Genomic DNA, 15,215 nt, shown 5'->3' with positions numbered 1-15,215 from the left:
GAGGGCAGGACTGCTGGGCAAATCGGGGAAGGCGTCCTGGGGCTCCACGGCATCGAGCCAGCTGAGCAGCTCCTCCATGCCGGGGATGGGGATGTCCAGGTCGGCCGGGAGCTGGTCCTGCATGTGCTGCAGCTGCTGGCTGTCCCCTGCCAGCTCTGGAAAGGCCTCGGCGAAGGCATCAGGGCCCAGCTCCAGCAGCTCCAGGGGCTCCTCAGGCACCTCTGCAAGTGTCGCCGCTGAGGACGAAGCAAGACAATCCCCCAAGACGGGCAATGTCAGCTTTGCCATGGCCCCTGGGTGTGGGGCCACAAGCGGCCGGCTGTGCCAGTCCCAAACTCACCGTCGGGCGTCGCCGTCTGGGTGCTGGCGGTCCTTGGAGCCTGGGCAGGCTCGGGGGGAGTGTGGCCGGGCAGCGGGGGCCCCTGGTCCTCGCTGAGCCCCACGGCGTGCAAGCAGGGCTCCGGCAGCTGCCCCCGGCTGCTGCTCAGGGTGCGGGGCGTGGGGAGCGCCTGCCCCCGCAGCGGAGGCCCCGGGACGAGGGGTGGCGGGGGGTTGCGCTGGGCGGGGGCCTGCAACAGGCAGGTGCCTGCGGGGTGCAGGAGCTCCCCATGGAGCACGGCCCTGGGCCCCAGCCCCAGCGCATGGTGGGGCACCAGTGTCCCCGTCACCATGGGCTGTCCCCACTGATGGACGGGGGCACAGGGAGGAGCGCTATGGGGGAGCTGCCCCACGGTGGGTAGCTGCACCAGCTGCAGCTGGTGCCCCATGCTTGGGAGCTGCACCAGCTGCAGGTTTTGCCCCACAGCAGGGAGCTGCACCAGCTGCAGGTTTTGCCCCACAGCGGGGAGCTGCACCAGCTGCAGGTTATGCCCCACGGCGGGGAGCTGCCCCACAGCAGGGAGCTGCCCCCCGGCGGGGAGCTGCCCAAGCTGCAGGTGGTGCCCCTGGGCTGGGAGGTGCCCCCCAGGTGGCAGCTGCACCCCGGCGGGGAGCTGCAGCACCTGCCCCTGGACCCCCGGCACCACGTGCCAGACGGTGGCCTGGGGCAGCGCGGAGGGGAGGGTGGGTACCTGCGGGGGCTGCAAGGGCAGCGCCGTCGCTCCGGGGAGGGAGGGCAGCAGCCAGGCAGCCACCGTTGGCGGCACGGCTGGGACGACGAAGGGGGAGTTTTGCGTCTGCGCAAGCCGCGGAAGCCGTCTGGGGAAACCCTCTGTGGGAAAAAGGGCGCTGGGCTGAGCTCTGGGGCGCTGGGCTCGCCAGCAGGGCCGCAGCCCCGGGAGGAGCGGGAGCCGGCTGCTGGACCTGCCATGGTGGCTGGAGAGTGGGGCGGTTGCTTGGGGAACCCGGGCAACGGGGGTTCCGTCCCAACGGCTCACCAGCCCCTCGCCGACATCTTGGGGAGGACTGCAGGCTTTGGACCCAAGCAGGCTGCCCAGCGCAAGACTTGGCCATCCCCAGCAGGCTTGCCCTCCCACGCAGCACTTGCCATGCCCACCACGCTTCCACACCACCACTTGCCCAGCCCAAGGCTTACCCAGCCCAGGACCGGCTTCTCGGCCTCAGCGGCTGTGCCCATCCTTGCCATTTCACCTGATGGCACATTCCCAGCAAGCCAGGCGAAATCTGTCCCATCAACACCACGCGTTTCTTCAGCCAAAGAGATCTCGTCCCAAAGAATTCCCCTCTCGGAGGACTTTTCCAAGCACTTCCTTCCCCAGGGAATGGTACCCACCCCATTCAAGACTTCCCATCCCAAGGCTTTCCCATCCCAGGAGCCATTGTTCATCCCAATGCTTTTGCTTCCCAATGCTTTCAAAGCCCACGAACATTTCCCATCTCTCTCCTTTCCTAGCCCAATGGCTTCCCACCCCAAGGAAGCCTTCCCATCCCAGCAAGGAGTTCTCGGCCCACTCAGCATTCCCCATCCCAAGCATTTCCCAGTTTCACCATCCAACACACAGCTTGGCCACCCCACAGCTATGCAGAGATCCCAGCAGGGATTTGGACGATTCTGTTATCGCACAGACACTTGTTGTGCTAAGGGTTGTGCTTTATTGCAGAGCAACTCGGAGCAGCGGTACCGAGGATACGGCCATGCATGAGGTGAACGTGTCTGTAATAAGCTCAATTCCAAGGCAGCAGAGAAGAGAAACGGCAATAAAGTGGAAGCAGTCCGCGGTAATGACGAATGCGTCATCAATAGCGAATTAATATTAATTCGTTAGTAATAATGAATGACGTCACTACAGCCCCCATGACGTCATGGCCGGAGGACCGCTGCGGTGCCTTCCGCCAGGGGGCGCTGTGGGGAGGCGGCCTCCTGGTGACACCACCCCCCGCGTGACGTCAGGGCGGCGCCCAGCGCTCCTCAGCGCCCCCCCCCCACGCGACCCCCGCGGTCGGGGCCCGGCTGCTCCCCCCCCCCCCCGGTGCCCAGCGCTGCCCGGAGCTCCCCAAAGCAGCCCCGGCACCGACCCCCCCCCGGTCCCCACAGTTCCCCCAGAGCTCCCCACAGCCCCCCAAGGCTCCCACAGCCCCCTCACAGCCCCCCACTCCCCCCCACAGCCCCCTAAGGCTCCCACAGCCCCCTCACAGCCCCCCAGAGCCCCCCCCAGTTCCCCCAGAGCTCCCCACAGCCCGCTAAGGCTCCCACAGCCCCCTCAGAGCCCCCCCACAGCTCCCCAAGGCTCCCACAGCCCCCTCACAGCCCCCCACACCCCCCCAAAGCCCCCCACAGCCCCCCCCAGTTTCCCCAGAGCTCCCCACAGCCCCCTGAGGCTCCCACAGCCCCCTAAGGCTCCCACAGCCCCCTCACAGCCCCCCACACCCCCCCATAGTCCCCTAAGGCTCTCACACACCCCCCACAGCCCCCTCACAGCCCCCCCCAGCTCCCCCACAGCCGCCCTCCAGCTCCGCACAGCCCCCCCGCCCCCGGCCTGGCCCAGGGTCGCATCGTGCAAACAAACAAACAAACAAACAAATAAATAAAAGCGCTTTACTGGGGGTGCTGGACAAAATGGGAGGGGGCCCCGGGCGCTGTGTCCCCCCCCACACCCCCTCCGCGAGGCCCCACGCAGGGCTCCGGGGGCCGGGCTCAGTCCGTCCCCGTCAGTCCCACCCCGCGGCGGGGCGGGGGCCGTGGCCAGCCCTGCCCCGAGCCGTGCCGAGCCGTGCTCCAGCCTCTCCCGGGACTGCCGGTGAGTGCCGGGCCCCCCCACCCCTTCCCCGGTGCCGGGGGGGTCGGCTCCGAGGGCTTGGGGCAGCCCCGGGCCGGGCCTGCGGGGACAGCACGGGCCGGGGATGGGGAGGGGGTGGGGGGTGGATTTAGGGCGCTGCCACTCGCTGGGGGTCCCCTGGCATCCCTGAGGGGCTGTAAGGGGGGAGCGGGCTGGGTCGGTACCGGGAGAAGCCGGAGATGTCCCGGGGGGCACCCAGGGAATTTTCCTCCCCGGGTCCTGTGCTCCAGGCTGTGGTCAAAAGCTTGGGGTCACGACCTGCGGAGCTGTGGGCGCTCAGGGCACGGTCAGGGAAGCACATCGGGGAGCAAGTTTGGGTTTGGGTCGGCCAGAAGACGCCGAAGTTTCGGCTGGTGGCTGAGAAACGGTGTTGGTGTTGGGTTCTGCTTTTAAAGGGCGGCGGTGCTGGCTGAGGAATTACGTGCTTCTCCGCTAAAGCCTGCCGTGGAAAGCTCGGCTGTGGCAGAGCTGGGAATAAGGGAATAAGGGAATAAGGGAATAAGGGAGGGGATGCGTCCTGCCACCCGGCCGCTGTGCCTTGAGCCCGTTCCAAGGCAGGGCACCAGGCGTGGTGTGTCAGCAAGCCCGGCCCTTCCGTGCGGTTTGGAGCAAACGTGATCGGGATGGGGCTAGCCGAGGCACCTTGGTGCCTTGCTAGCTGGCTTTATGCGTGCAGAATTCTTTGATGCACGGAGTTAAGTGTTCCTCCAGCCCTGAAGCTGGTTTTTGCCATTTGAGCTGTGGGCCAGGAGTTGTGGGAAGCGGCAGAGCAGTGGCAAATCTGAGCAAGCAGTGCCTTCCTTCCCTGCACTAGCAAAGGGAGCGCACAGGGGTGCTTCATCCGTCCAGAGCCCCAGCCTGAGCTGCTGATGGGGACACCACTGCCTGTGGAAGGTGTTCAGGGGCAGGGACCATTGCCAAAGAACTGCGGAGCTCTTCCCCCTGTAACCTCAGTGCCTTTTTCCTTATGGCACCACATACACAAACACGCTGGAACATAAAAGCGTTTCCAGCTTGCACAGCAGGGTTAGAACCACTGCCTTCTGCAGTGCTCTGCTCTTTTTATTCACGGGGATGTTTAATATGAATGAAGAAATCGGAATCTTTAACACAGTCACTATTCCGTGTGACACTTCTGTTTTATGGCTGCTGCTGTTTCCTATTGCAGGGGCCTTTGCCCTGAATCCAACACATGTATCATTTCCTTCGGTTTGGTTTTCTTTCTGCCATCGTATTTCTCATCGTATATCTCTTCCTCTTTTCCTTGTTTATTGACATTTCTTTTGCCATCAAATCTACTTGTTAAACCAGCTTGTTCTGCTTCTGTGTACAAAGCAACTGAATGGTAAAACTGTTGGAAAAGCTTCTGTGAAATTCTAAGCCATTATTTAGGTTCTGGATAAAGTAAATTAAAAAAAAAAAAATAGAAAGCTGCCTTTATATTTCTGTAAGAGATTTTCCTGCGGTCTAGGTCACAATTTGTCTGCTAATATCTACAATCACACGAAAGGGAAAACAAGCTCAATTTTCCGTGCGCTGCCTGACTGTAGGTGTTGTAATAACGTACAGGAAAACAGGAAAGCACGGAAGAGTGCCTACGTGTAACACCTCAGTGGCCAATGTCGTGCCGAGCTAACTTGCCTGGACAGCAACACCCCGATGGTGTTCCAGATTTGTAAGAGTCATGTGCAGCTTGAGCACAGACTCGGCTGCTGTTGCACAAGGATCTGTGCTCACTGACAGCAGCTCCGGAGCACCGTGGGCAGGACCAGGAAGCGATCTGACAGCCATGGCATCATCGTTGCTGCTGCAGGGCTTCAGTGTAAGGAGCACAGCTCGGGCCATGCTGAACTCGAGGTGCGGGGAGATGGACCCTGTCCTCCTGCTGGACACCAAACCTGTGGGTGTAGGGTGTAGGAGAGGGGAACAGGAAAAACCTTAGGCGTGTTTGTGTGCAGGAACAGGCCCTGCGCACGAAAACAAAAGTATGAGCAGAAGAAATAAAGTCTGGGGAGGTGGAAAATTAACTTTTTTTTTTTTTTGGTGAGGTTTAATAGTTAAAACTGCGGTGCTACAAGGAATTACAGGTTGCAGCAAAGTGAGGAGTTGAATGCAGCAGATTCTAAGGAAGAGGGAAAATGCTTCTGTTCCCGAGTGAGCTTATCCGTGGCATCCTCATCTGCACCTCAGGGCTGTCTCTGCCTTCCAGAAATATCTGTGCATGCTGGTAGTGCTGCACACATCCGTACCCACACCCACCTCCACGCTCTCCCCTGGCGAGGTTGCAGCCCTGAGTTTTGATGGGGACGGGAGTCAAATCAGCTTGCTCCCAGGGCAGCATCACTGCTTCTCCTTGTAACCTCAGCCAGGCTATCACGCTAACCACAGAAACTTCTTTCAGAGTGGTGCACGACATCCCTCTCACAGGCAGAGCCTCTGTGGAGCAATGCCCCAGCCCCGTCCTGCTGCACACCAGCCTTTGTTCATGCATTACAACCCAGCAGGCACCCCAGGGCTGCTGTCAAGGCTGTGGGCGTTCAGTGAAGACCTCAGAGAAATTATTTGATTATAATCATACTTTACAGTCCCGGTTACTTAACCAGGGTCATTAACTGGCAAGGGTGGTATGGGTGGCAAGAGTGGTATTAATTATTTGCTAGAAAACTGACACTCCCTCTTTTTGTTATTGCAGTTGTCGAGCTGCCGAGGGACTTGTACAATAGCAGATTGACCAAAAGCTAGAGCAATGGTGAGTGTGCTTGTTTTCTGTACCATGATGTGCCGGGCATTTTTTGCTCTAATCAGATAAATGTGGGGAGTGTAGATAGAGCAGGAAGAACACTGTCTTTTTATGAGTTTAGGGGTGAGTTTATCACTTCCCTGTTTCCTCATGCTAGAGGTCAGTGATCCACATGTATGGGCTTTTCCTCTTTGAAAGTTAATGGAAAACCCAATCAGATATTAATTCACAGGGCAAGTATTTGAGTAAACTCTCTAGGCATACTCTTCTTTCCTGGCTCAACCCGCAGGGTTGCCATCTGTACAATAGTTATTTCCATGCCTTGCTCTCAAAAGCCTGGCCGACGTGAATGTTCAGCACCTTGCTGTTGTCTCTTTGTGGAAACTGACACCTGTAGGAGACAGGGTCACCCCGCAGAGATGGCACCGGACAGGAGGCAGGAGGAACCTGTTTGTGAATCACCATTTTGAGCAAAACACGGCACGTCCTGGGCATTACAAAATCACAGAACAGTGGAGGCTGGGGACACCTCTGGGCCCCTCTGGTCCCACCCAGCTCCAGCAGGGCCACCCAGAGCCCTGCACCACATCCAGCAGGGTGCAAAGACCCCGAGGAGGAGGCTCTGGCACCTCTCTGGGGACCTTTGCCAGGGCTCTGGCACCTGCCTGCCATGGCCATGCTTTGTGCTGCTCAGGGGGAACCTCCTGGGCTCCAGTTTGTGCCCAGCACCGCTGGGCCTGGCACTGGGCATCGCTGGGAGGAGCCCGGCTCCGTTCCCTTTGATGGGAACAGATTTCTTTACTATTTGCATAGGAAAATGCTGGTAATGTTCAGACCCCTACAGGGTCTGAACAGAGATGCCAGGTGTCCAGCCTTTGTTTAATTACAAACCAGATAAGACGCAGGCAGCAATACAGAGATATCTTCTCTGTGTAGTTCTGTCTTGTGGTTTATTTCTTATGTGCCTGGGAAGTCCCTCTAGACTTGTCACTCTTTTGGGTGGGATGGAAGCCTGAAACAAAATCACTTGAGGGGGTGGAGTTCACTTGCTATTGCTATATTTGCATCTTTTGTGTCTTTTTTTTTTTTTTTCCAACTCTACTGTATGTTTGCATCACTGTAAGTCTGCCTTTGATAACTCCTTTCCTGTGGCTTTAGGCAACAATCAAGGGGGTCTCAAGTTTCAGTGCTGAGCAGGAAGCACAAGCGCTAAGGAAGGCTATGAAGGGATTTGGTAAGTCGATTTCCCTCCATGGTTAAACCTTTTTTTCCTCAGCACTGAGAATGTTTGCTCTGGTGGTTTGTTAGAGGGGAAGTCTAGCCATTCGCATTGCCCCAGTGCACTGCCCACCCCAAAAACTCTTTGGAAATGAAAAGAGGCATCCTGTCCCTGAAATGCAGCCTCCTCTGGTGGTATGGATCCTGGCACCCTCTGTGCTCTTAAATACATGGAGTCAGTCTGGTCGGTGGGGATTGTGTCTGAATGGAAACAAAGTCAGGAGTGCAAAGGGATGGAAGGTAATGTCAGAGTGGGGACAGCACTGATGACCACAGTGTGTGCTGAAGGGTGGTTTTTTAATGTTTCATTGCTGGTACCTTGTCTGTTTATTTGTGAATTTGTGTGTGGTCTCTCTCAGCGTTGTCTCCAAGCTGCTCATAGGTATTTTATGATGGTAATCCCACAGACTGGGGACCCTGTACCTGTTCTGAGGTGCTACACTGAGCTTTCTGATGTGATACAAGAGCACTGAGAGGAATCAAATGACTTGGTCATGCTGAGATTTGAGCCCAACTTGAAATCCAGGTCTGGCCACAAGAACATCCTTAGTCTGTCTCCAGTCTCATCTCTCCTGCAGTACGGTTCTGCCATTCTGCTGGCCAGGTTGAGGCACTTCTGTACACAGATCTAGTCCCAGTCCTAGAGAAGCAGGCTGTGTAAGGGACAGAAGATGGCACAAGGCCAGGGGACACTTCTGGTGCTTGTGCAAGCAGCCAGACTAGCTTTCCTTTGTTTCTTTCAGGCACGGATGAAGATGCCATCATTGACATCTTGACCAAACTAAACGTTTCACAACGTCAGCAAGTTCTGATCACCTATAAAAGCACTATCGGCAGGGTAGGTAGTCTGCAGAGATTAGTGACTGTGCTTTTAACTGGTCGATGGGGACAACTTTTAGGTTATGTCATTTGGGTGAAAAGTGAAAAACAATCCAGTCTCCATAACAGTACGATTAGCGGAGCCATCCCCTGGCCAAGTTTATTTTGTTTGTGTTCACTTCAGAGCAACTATTTGTGTAAGGAGGATTGGAGCCTGAAGAAAAGTGGTGAAAGTGTTAGTTCCTTCTGTTCTCTAAGGCTGTACCTTCTTCCAACTCTCTTCTCCTTTTTTTGGCCCTCTAGGATTTGATTGATGACTTGAAGTCTGAGCTGAGTGGGAATTTTGAAAGGGTGATCATTGGGATGATGACTCCTACCACCCTGTACGACGTGCACGAATTGAAGAGAGCTATGAAGGTGTGGAAGTCTTCCTTTTGTATTGCTTAAGTTCTGGTCAAGTTAGTGTGATATGAATTAATTTCTTATTGATTATTAACTATTGTATGAAGAATCCTGGTTGCACATCAGAAGCAGTTTTTGGTATCATCTTGGATCTTGTCTTGGCAATTCCCTAGGGTGCCGGAACAGATGAAGGTTGCCTGATTGAAATTCTGGCTTCTCGCACAAACGAGGAGATTCGGCGCATTAATGAGACCTACAGGCTTCGTAAGTAGTGCAAACTGCTGGCCCTTGTCATACTGCCTAAAAGTCAATCTCGTGTGCAAGCATGCACACACAGAGAGGAAGGAGAGGGGTCCACTAGCCTTTAAGTGTGACAAATTGGCCAGACCAGCTATTACCGTTTGTCCAGAGAGAACCTCTGGATGAAACTGATGTCAACAGTAAGACTGCTAACAGCCTCAGAGACTAGAACTTCACTGAAAATTGAATTAGTGTAGATAAAATGGGGTGGGGTGTTATGGATGTATGGATCTATTGCCAGTTGTATACTGTCTGTTCTTCTTAATTTGGGGCTGTAACACTAACTATGATGGCTGGAGAACTGTAATGATGAGCCCTGAGCACAGTTCTGTACTTACCTAGCTTATGACTGGCAAATGGACAGTATCCAGGTGGACCTGTTACTAACAGATGCCGTCCGTGTGTGTGCTCCTTCTAGAATATGGCTCTTCCCTCGAGGAGGACATTGTTTCTGACACATCTTCCATGTTTCGCAGAGTCCTCGTGTCCCTTGCAACGGTAAGCCCAGTCTAGGGGAAATGGGGATGAATCTTCCTGTGGCTGATAGGCATGCCTCTCTGTTCAATGGTGATGGCTTTTATCTCACTTTTCACCTCGTGTGTCCCCTTGCCTGCTTTTCAAACCCAGCTTCTGCAGGGAGAGGAGTCTGTGCATGCATTCATGCAATGGGCTCTTTTTAAAATGGCCCGGGTAAAGCGGATTGCTGCTCATCTCAGAAGTACAATCAGGTCTGAGCCATATTTCACTGTAGTTGTAAGCTGCTGTTTACTTTTAAGGACTCCATTATACTCCTACAGTAACTTTTTATTTTTTGAATAGGGAATTGCTTCCAGTAGTTGTTCTGGTGAACTGAGTCTTTTGTCCTTGTATGTCTGCAGGGAAACAGAGATGAGGGGATGTATGTGGATGATGCCCTTGCTCAGCAAGATGCTCAGGTGTGTAGTAATTTTCTTCCTTGCAAGAACAGTCTGTTCATCTCTACATGATGCATGGTGAATCCCTGCTTTTCCAAGACCTCTCTTTTTTTCAAGGCAAGAGAGTGAACCTGAAGCTACGTTAGACAGCAGCACCCTAGGTGGAGACCTGGTCTCTGTTCTCAGTTTTGACCCTTAGAGAACCTCTCTGCTGTTCTGTGCCTCAGGCTGTGAAATGGGGGTAATGGTTCAAGCCTTGTTTGCGAGGCTCTGATGAGAGAGCTCTAAACAGACTGGGTGTTTGGCAGGGGAGATGACAGTTCCGTTGAGAGTTGCTGTGCTTCATTAGATGTTGGAAAACATCTGTGATCTAGACAGACCACAGGCCAGCAGTGCTCAAGCACCAAGGAAGTAAAAATCTCATCTTATATACACCCAGTCTTCCCCATTGGCCTTATTTTGTCTATTCACATTGTCTTTAAGTGCCTGTATGAAGCGGGGGAGAAGAAGTGGGGAACAGATGAGGTGCAATTTATGTCCATCCTCTGTACACGGAACAGGTGTCACCTGCTAAGAGGTAGGACCCTCCACAGTGTCCTGGAATACTTTTTTTCCTTCCTTGTTTGAGCATCATGCTTTTGTAGGTCTTCATATGTGTTCAGTAACTGCAAACTCCTCTGAGGCAGCAGGTGTCCTAGAGAGAGCCCAGTTGTATCCATTTCTTTCAGGCTGTTTTATTCCCTCCTGAGACTAAAAGGGGCTTGAGAAAAAAAAACATAGGTACAACTTGCTGCTACTCCAGCTTTTAAATTGGAGATAATAAAGTTTGACTCCCATTGGGGCAGAGAGGAAAGAAGCTAAGCTTTTAAACTGTCATAATTAACTAGCAGGTCTTGGAAATGCTAGCAGCCATGGTGGGCCAATTAGCAACACAGTTAATAATTAAAATGAATTATTTCTCTGTGACAGCCCTGACTTAGTTTACAATGCTGCAGTAATGATACAGTGATCATGCAGAATATGAGGTGCTTGATCTTGCAAAGTGATCCTTTGTGGTTTGCATGCTTCATGCCGCCAGGAATTTCTCTGACTTTTTATCACGGATTCTTCCTCCTAGTTTTTGATGTATACAGAGGGATTGCTAATAAGGACATAACAGACAGCATTAAATCTGAGATGTCAGGAGACCTTGAAGATGCTTTGCTAGCTGTGGGTGAGTGCCCTGCTTTTAAACTTTGTCTGCAAATTAATTACATAATTAGAGATGTTGCATCTTGTTTTGACTGCTTTACATAGCTACAGGAGGCAGCCATGATTTATTTGTGTGGTTTTTTTTGTTTGTTTGTTTGTTTTTACACTATACAGATACAATCAGGTGAGAAAGTGTTGTGTTTTATCACATAGTTTACTTGGCCAAGTGATGCTTTGGCAGCTGACATTTGCTGTCAGGAGGCACTGAAGCATTAAAGAGCATACAGCTGTGCACTAAGCACAGAGACGTCAGCTCACAGCAGGTCGCTGTCTGTGGATATCCCTTCCAACCCAAACCATTCTATGATGTCTCTGCATTGCACCTGGTATTTGTCAGCCTTTAATTGTATCTTCACAGAACAAACACCTCCGCTAAGAAAGTTCTGCAAAGGTGTGGAAAACCTTCTCTTCCTGTTTTTATTGACCTTCATTTCTTGTTTTTTATCTCTTACAGTAAAGTGCATGCGCAATAAACCTGCATATTTTGCTGAAAGATTGTACAAATCCATGAAGGTAAAGATTTTTTAATGTGAGATTTCTTTTTTTTGATGTCTTTTTTTTTTTTTTTTTTGGCTTGTATTTCCATGCTCAAGTCGGTAGCATCATAGCAATCATTAGATAAACACTACTGTTAATGGGGAAATAGATCTGAGCTTTTCTGGAAGAGCTCAGACTTTCCTGAAGCTCAAAGTAATATTCTTCCTCAGCAGAAAGCTGCTAGTGGATCACACTTTTAATGCAAAAATGCTCTAATTAGCAACAGATTCTGCAGAAGACTGAGCAAGAAAACCTTTGTGTCTCTCACTGGTTTATCCAAAACATTTTGTAGCTAGTTGTATGTGGTTGGATTGCTTTTTAGGGCCTGGGAACAGATGACAACACGCTGATCCGAGTGATGGTGTCCCGCTCTGAAATAGATATGCTCGATATCAGAAGAGAATTCCTGACCATGTATGGGAAATCTCTCTACTCCTTCATTAAGGTAAACTTCTTGGTGTTAGAAACAAAGAGCTGGATTTGCTAAGTGGCTTAAAGGAGACAGCTACCTGACACCTACTGGGTATTTTAGAGCAGATGAAATTAAGACACTAGAATAATGTACCGAAAATGTTCTTGAATTTTCATTGTCAAAAAGGATACAAACCCTGAAAAAAAAAAAGGGTTGGGGGAATGTATGTGCTGGAAGAATCCAGCCTTTCATAGAGCTGTAAAATAAATCATGATCCTTTTTCTCTTTTCTTTCCAGGGAGATTGCTCAGGAGACTACAGAAAAGTTCTGCTCAGACTCTGCGGTGGAGAGGATTAAATGATGCCTGGATGATGGGAAGCATCATAAGGATTTAGCTCCTTCTATTTCTTTCCCCAAATAGCTTATTAATTGCTATAAGTACTGACTTAGGTTAATTAATGAAATGGCAATTCCATTTAACCCTTGATAAGCTTTTATGCTCACAACACCCATTTATATACTACTTGGGCTAGTAAAGCCCATCTTAAACAGAACACTTTAACCAAATCTACATTGTTTTTGCTTTCTGACAAGCTGTCCTTTTGCCTTTGCATTTACCAGCAAAACTTATCAACTGAAGCAAATTTGGACACAGAATGTAGGAAGCTGCAGAGCGAAAAATTAACCTCATCAATACGGGGAGAGTGCAGAATATAGACTTGCTTCAGCTTTTGCAAGATAATTAAAAACCAAAGAAAATTAATCATGTAAAATACAATCATATTTAAATCTTAACTTGCTCTCTGCTAGTGTGGAACCTTAACAGCCTTGTGCTTTATGTATATGTTGCCTATAGATTTGAAGATAGGGAAGCTGACACTGGTGACATCAGAAAGAACCCTTGCTGCCCTAGGCCTAGTTACAGGTCAGCCCTTGGTCTGTCCTACTTGACTTGGGAGTGTAAATCATCATGTTTATATTTATTACAAACAGTTATTTTGGATAAAGCAGTACCGTTACGGAATGGCCTGTACCCAAAGCATGTTTAATCAACACTACGTGATGCCTTATAGTGGGATGCCTTGTGCTGGAGTCATTTACTAAATCTTACCAGCGCTGGCTGGTGGGACTCCTGTATAACACTACAGTTAGAAGCTCCAGTGTGGGTGCCAGTGTGACATGGAATTCCATACCAACTGCTAAAATAAACTTTTCTTCCAAGCCCTACACACCTGTCTGCTAAGCTGAGCATTCTTTTCTCTACAAAATGTGCTTCCTGTTTGCTTTTTCATTTTTTTTTTAATTTTTTTTTGTTTTGTTGTTGTTTTTTTAACTGTTGGTGTATAATGCTCTGTTGAAGGCATCACAGATTCACAATGGAATTTGAGGGCACGATGCCAGTATGGCCTACGTGCCATTCTGTCACTTGTTTTGTTCCAAGCAGGGTCATGCTTGCCTCCAGAGTGCTCCAGGGCCTTGGACAGGCTTTACCAAGCTCCAGGCAAGCCCCATGTTGCAGCCCACATCACAGCCTCTAATCTGGTGACTGTGACTTAAGCTGGTGACTTCTGGCACCAGAGGAAGGCTCCTGCCCCATGTAAAGACTTACAGCTACAAAGTAGGTTTGCCGCCCTCAACATTAAGAGGAGGCAGACGTGCCTCCAAGCAAGGAATCCAACCATAAACCACGTGTGTGGTTTACCATGCGAGGCCACCAGGAAGAAACAGCGAGTTGTAATGAGTGACTCCCTCTTGGGGAGACAGGGAGTCCTGCAGCACTGCAGGTTAGCAAGGAAATGCCTACAAGGCACCATTGTGGAGAAATCCCCAAAACCCTTTCTAGGAACCCAACATGCTGGGGTGTGTCCCTGAGGTGCCTGTATGTTGATGCATGTAGTATGAGGAATTAATGTGATGACTTAGAGATGTGCGTACAGTTTCAGGGCCAAAATCGTACTAGGACATGGCAGGATTGCTCCCATACTGGAGTATTGCAATGGAAGGACACAGGCTGTTTGGGAACAGGCTGGGAAGATGAGGAGGGGTTGCTGCCCTCTGTGTGAGAGCTGCGAGAGCACACAGAGCTCTGCCTGAGGATGGACAAGGAGCTGGCTGAGAGTTGGTGGCTTAAAATTAAAGGGAGGACAGGGCTAGGTGACATTGTAGTGGGAGTCTGCTACAGGCCACCCAACAAGAACAAGCAGATGAAGCCTTCTACAGACAGGTAGGTGCAACCCCACGTATGCCAGCCTGGTCCTTGTGAGGGACTTCAACCACCCTGGGGTCTGTTGGAGGGACAGCAGAGCAGGACGCCAGCTCTCCAGGTTCCTGGAGCACTGCGGTCACTGCCTGCTGCAAGGGACAGGGAGCCAACGAGGAGAGGAGCTCTGCTGGGCCTTGTGCTCAGCAGCAAGCTGGGGGCTTGTGGGGAATGTGGAGGGAATTTTGGAGGATCTGAAGGGAATTGTGGAGGATGTGAAGGGAATTGTGGGGAACGTGGACTCCACCCTCTGGTGGCTCCACCATGAGAGGGTGGAGTTCAGGACCCCTGGAGCAGGGGGCAGGGTGAAAGGCAAGCTCACAGCTCTGCCTTAACATTGGTGATCCCATTCCTGCACGTGCAGGCAGCATCCCTGTATTCTTCCCAGGATACAGACCCCTGGTTCCTGTGCATTTCCTTCTCACACGCTACTTGACCAGGAGTTCCTGATTCAGTCATGTTGCTCCCTTGCCTTCCTTGCCTGATTTCTTACACGTGGGAATTGAATGCTCTTGTGCTCTAAGAAAAATGCCCGTAAAGACCAACCGGCTCTATTCTGCTCCTTTATTCCTGGGGGCAGCTTTCCAGGGGGTAATAACTGCTAATTCCTTAAGCTGGAAGTTCACTCTCCTAAATGTCAGGGTCTTGACTTTACACCTGGCCCTTATCTCGCAGGATTGTGAATTCCACCAGGCAGAGTCACTGCAGCCCAGGCTGCCAACAATCCTGACCTCTCCAATTCATCTGTGTTTGTAAGCAGCACGTCCAGTAACACTTCTCCTCTGGTTGGGCTCTCTATCGCCTGCAATAAGAAATTAACCTCCATGCACTCCAGCAGTCTCTTGGGCTGCTTGCAGCTTGTTTTGCTGCCTTTCTGGCAGATGTCAGGGTGTTTCAAGTCCCCCAGCAAGGTCAGTGTCTGCACGCATGATGGTTCCTGTAGCTAAAGGAAGAACGCTCGTCAGCAGGCTCCCCTTTATGAAGCAGCCTGTTATAAACACCAACCATGAGGTTTTCTTTTTTGGCTTGACCTCTAATTTTTACCCACAAGCTCTCAACCTATCCA

At 51.5% G+C, this 15,215-nt stretch overlaps 1 protein-coding gene across 1 annotated transcript; it reads left to right on the top strand.

Annotated features, from left to right (window-relative positions):
* The first annotated feature begins 3,141 nt into the window (after window positions 1-3,141).
* ANXA4 (annexin A4) lies at window positions 3,142-13,118 on the top strand. Its single transcript, XM_032204154.1, has 13 exons — window positions 3,142-3,197; window positions 5,929-5,985; window positions 7,135-7,210; window positions 7,998-8,092; window positions 8,377-8,490; window positions 8,649-8,739; window positions 9,194-9,273; window positions 9,654-9,710; window positions 10,173-10,266; window positions 10,807-10,902; window positions 11,395-11,453; window positions 11,800-11,922; window positions 12,187-13,118. The coding sequence occupies exons 2-13, from the start codon at window positions 5,983-5,985 to the stop codon at window positions 12,244-12,246; spliced, it is 948 nt and encodes a 315-aa protein (XP_032060045.1). The 5' UTR covers window positions 3,142-3,197; window positions 5,929-5,982; the 3' UTR covers window positions 12,247-13,118.
* Window positions 13,119-15,215: the final 2,097 nt, after the last annotated feature.

This window comes from Aythya fuligula, chromosome 27 (genome assembly GCF_009819795.1).
Source record: "Aythya fuligula isolate bAytFul2 chromosome 27, bAytFul2.pri, whole genome shotgun sequence".
Lineage (NCBI taxonomy): Eukaryota > Metazoa > Chordata > Aves > Anseriformes > Anatidae > Aythya > Aythya fuligula.
The sequence above is the reverse complement of the archived record's forward strand: the minus strand, read 5'-3'. Positions and strand labels throughout refer to the sequence as shown.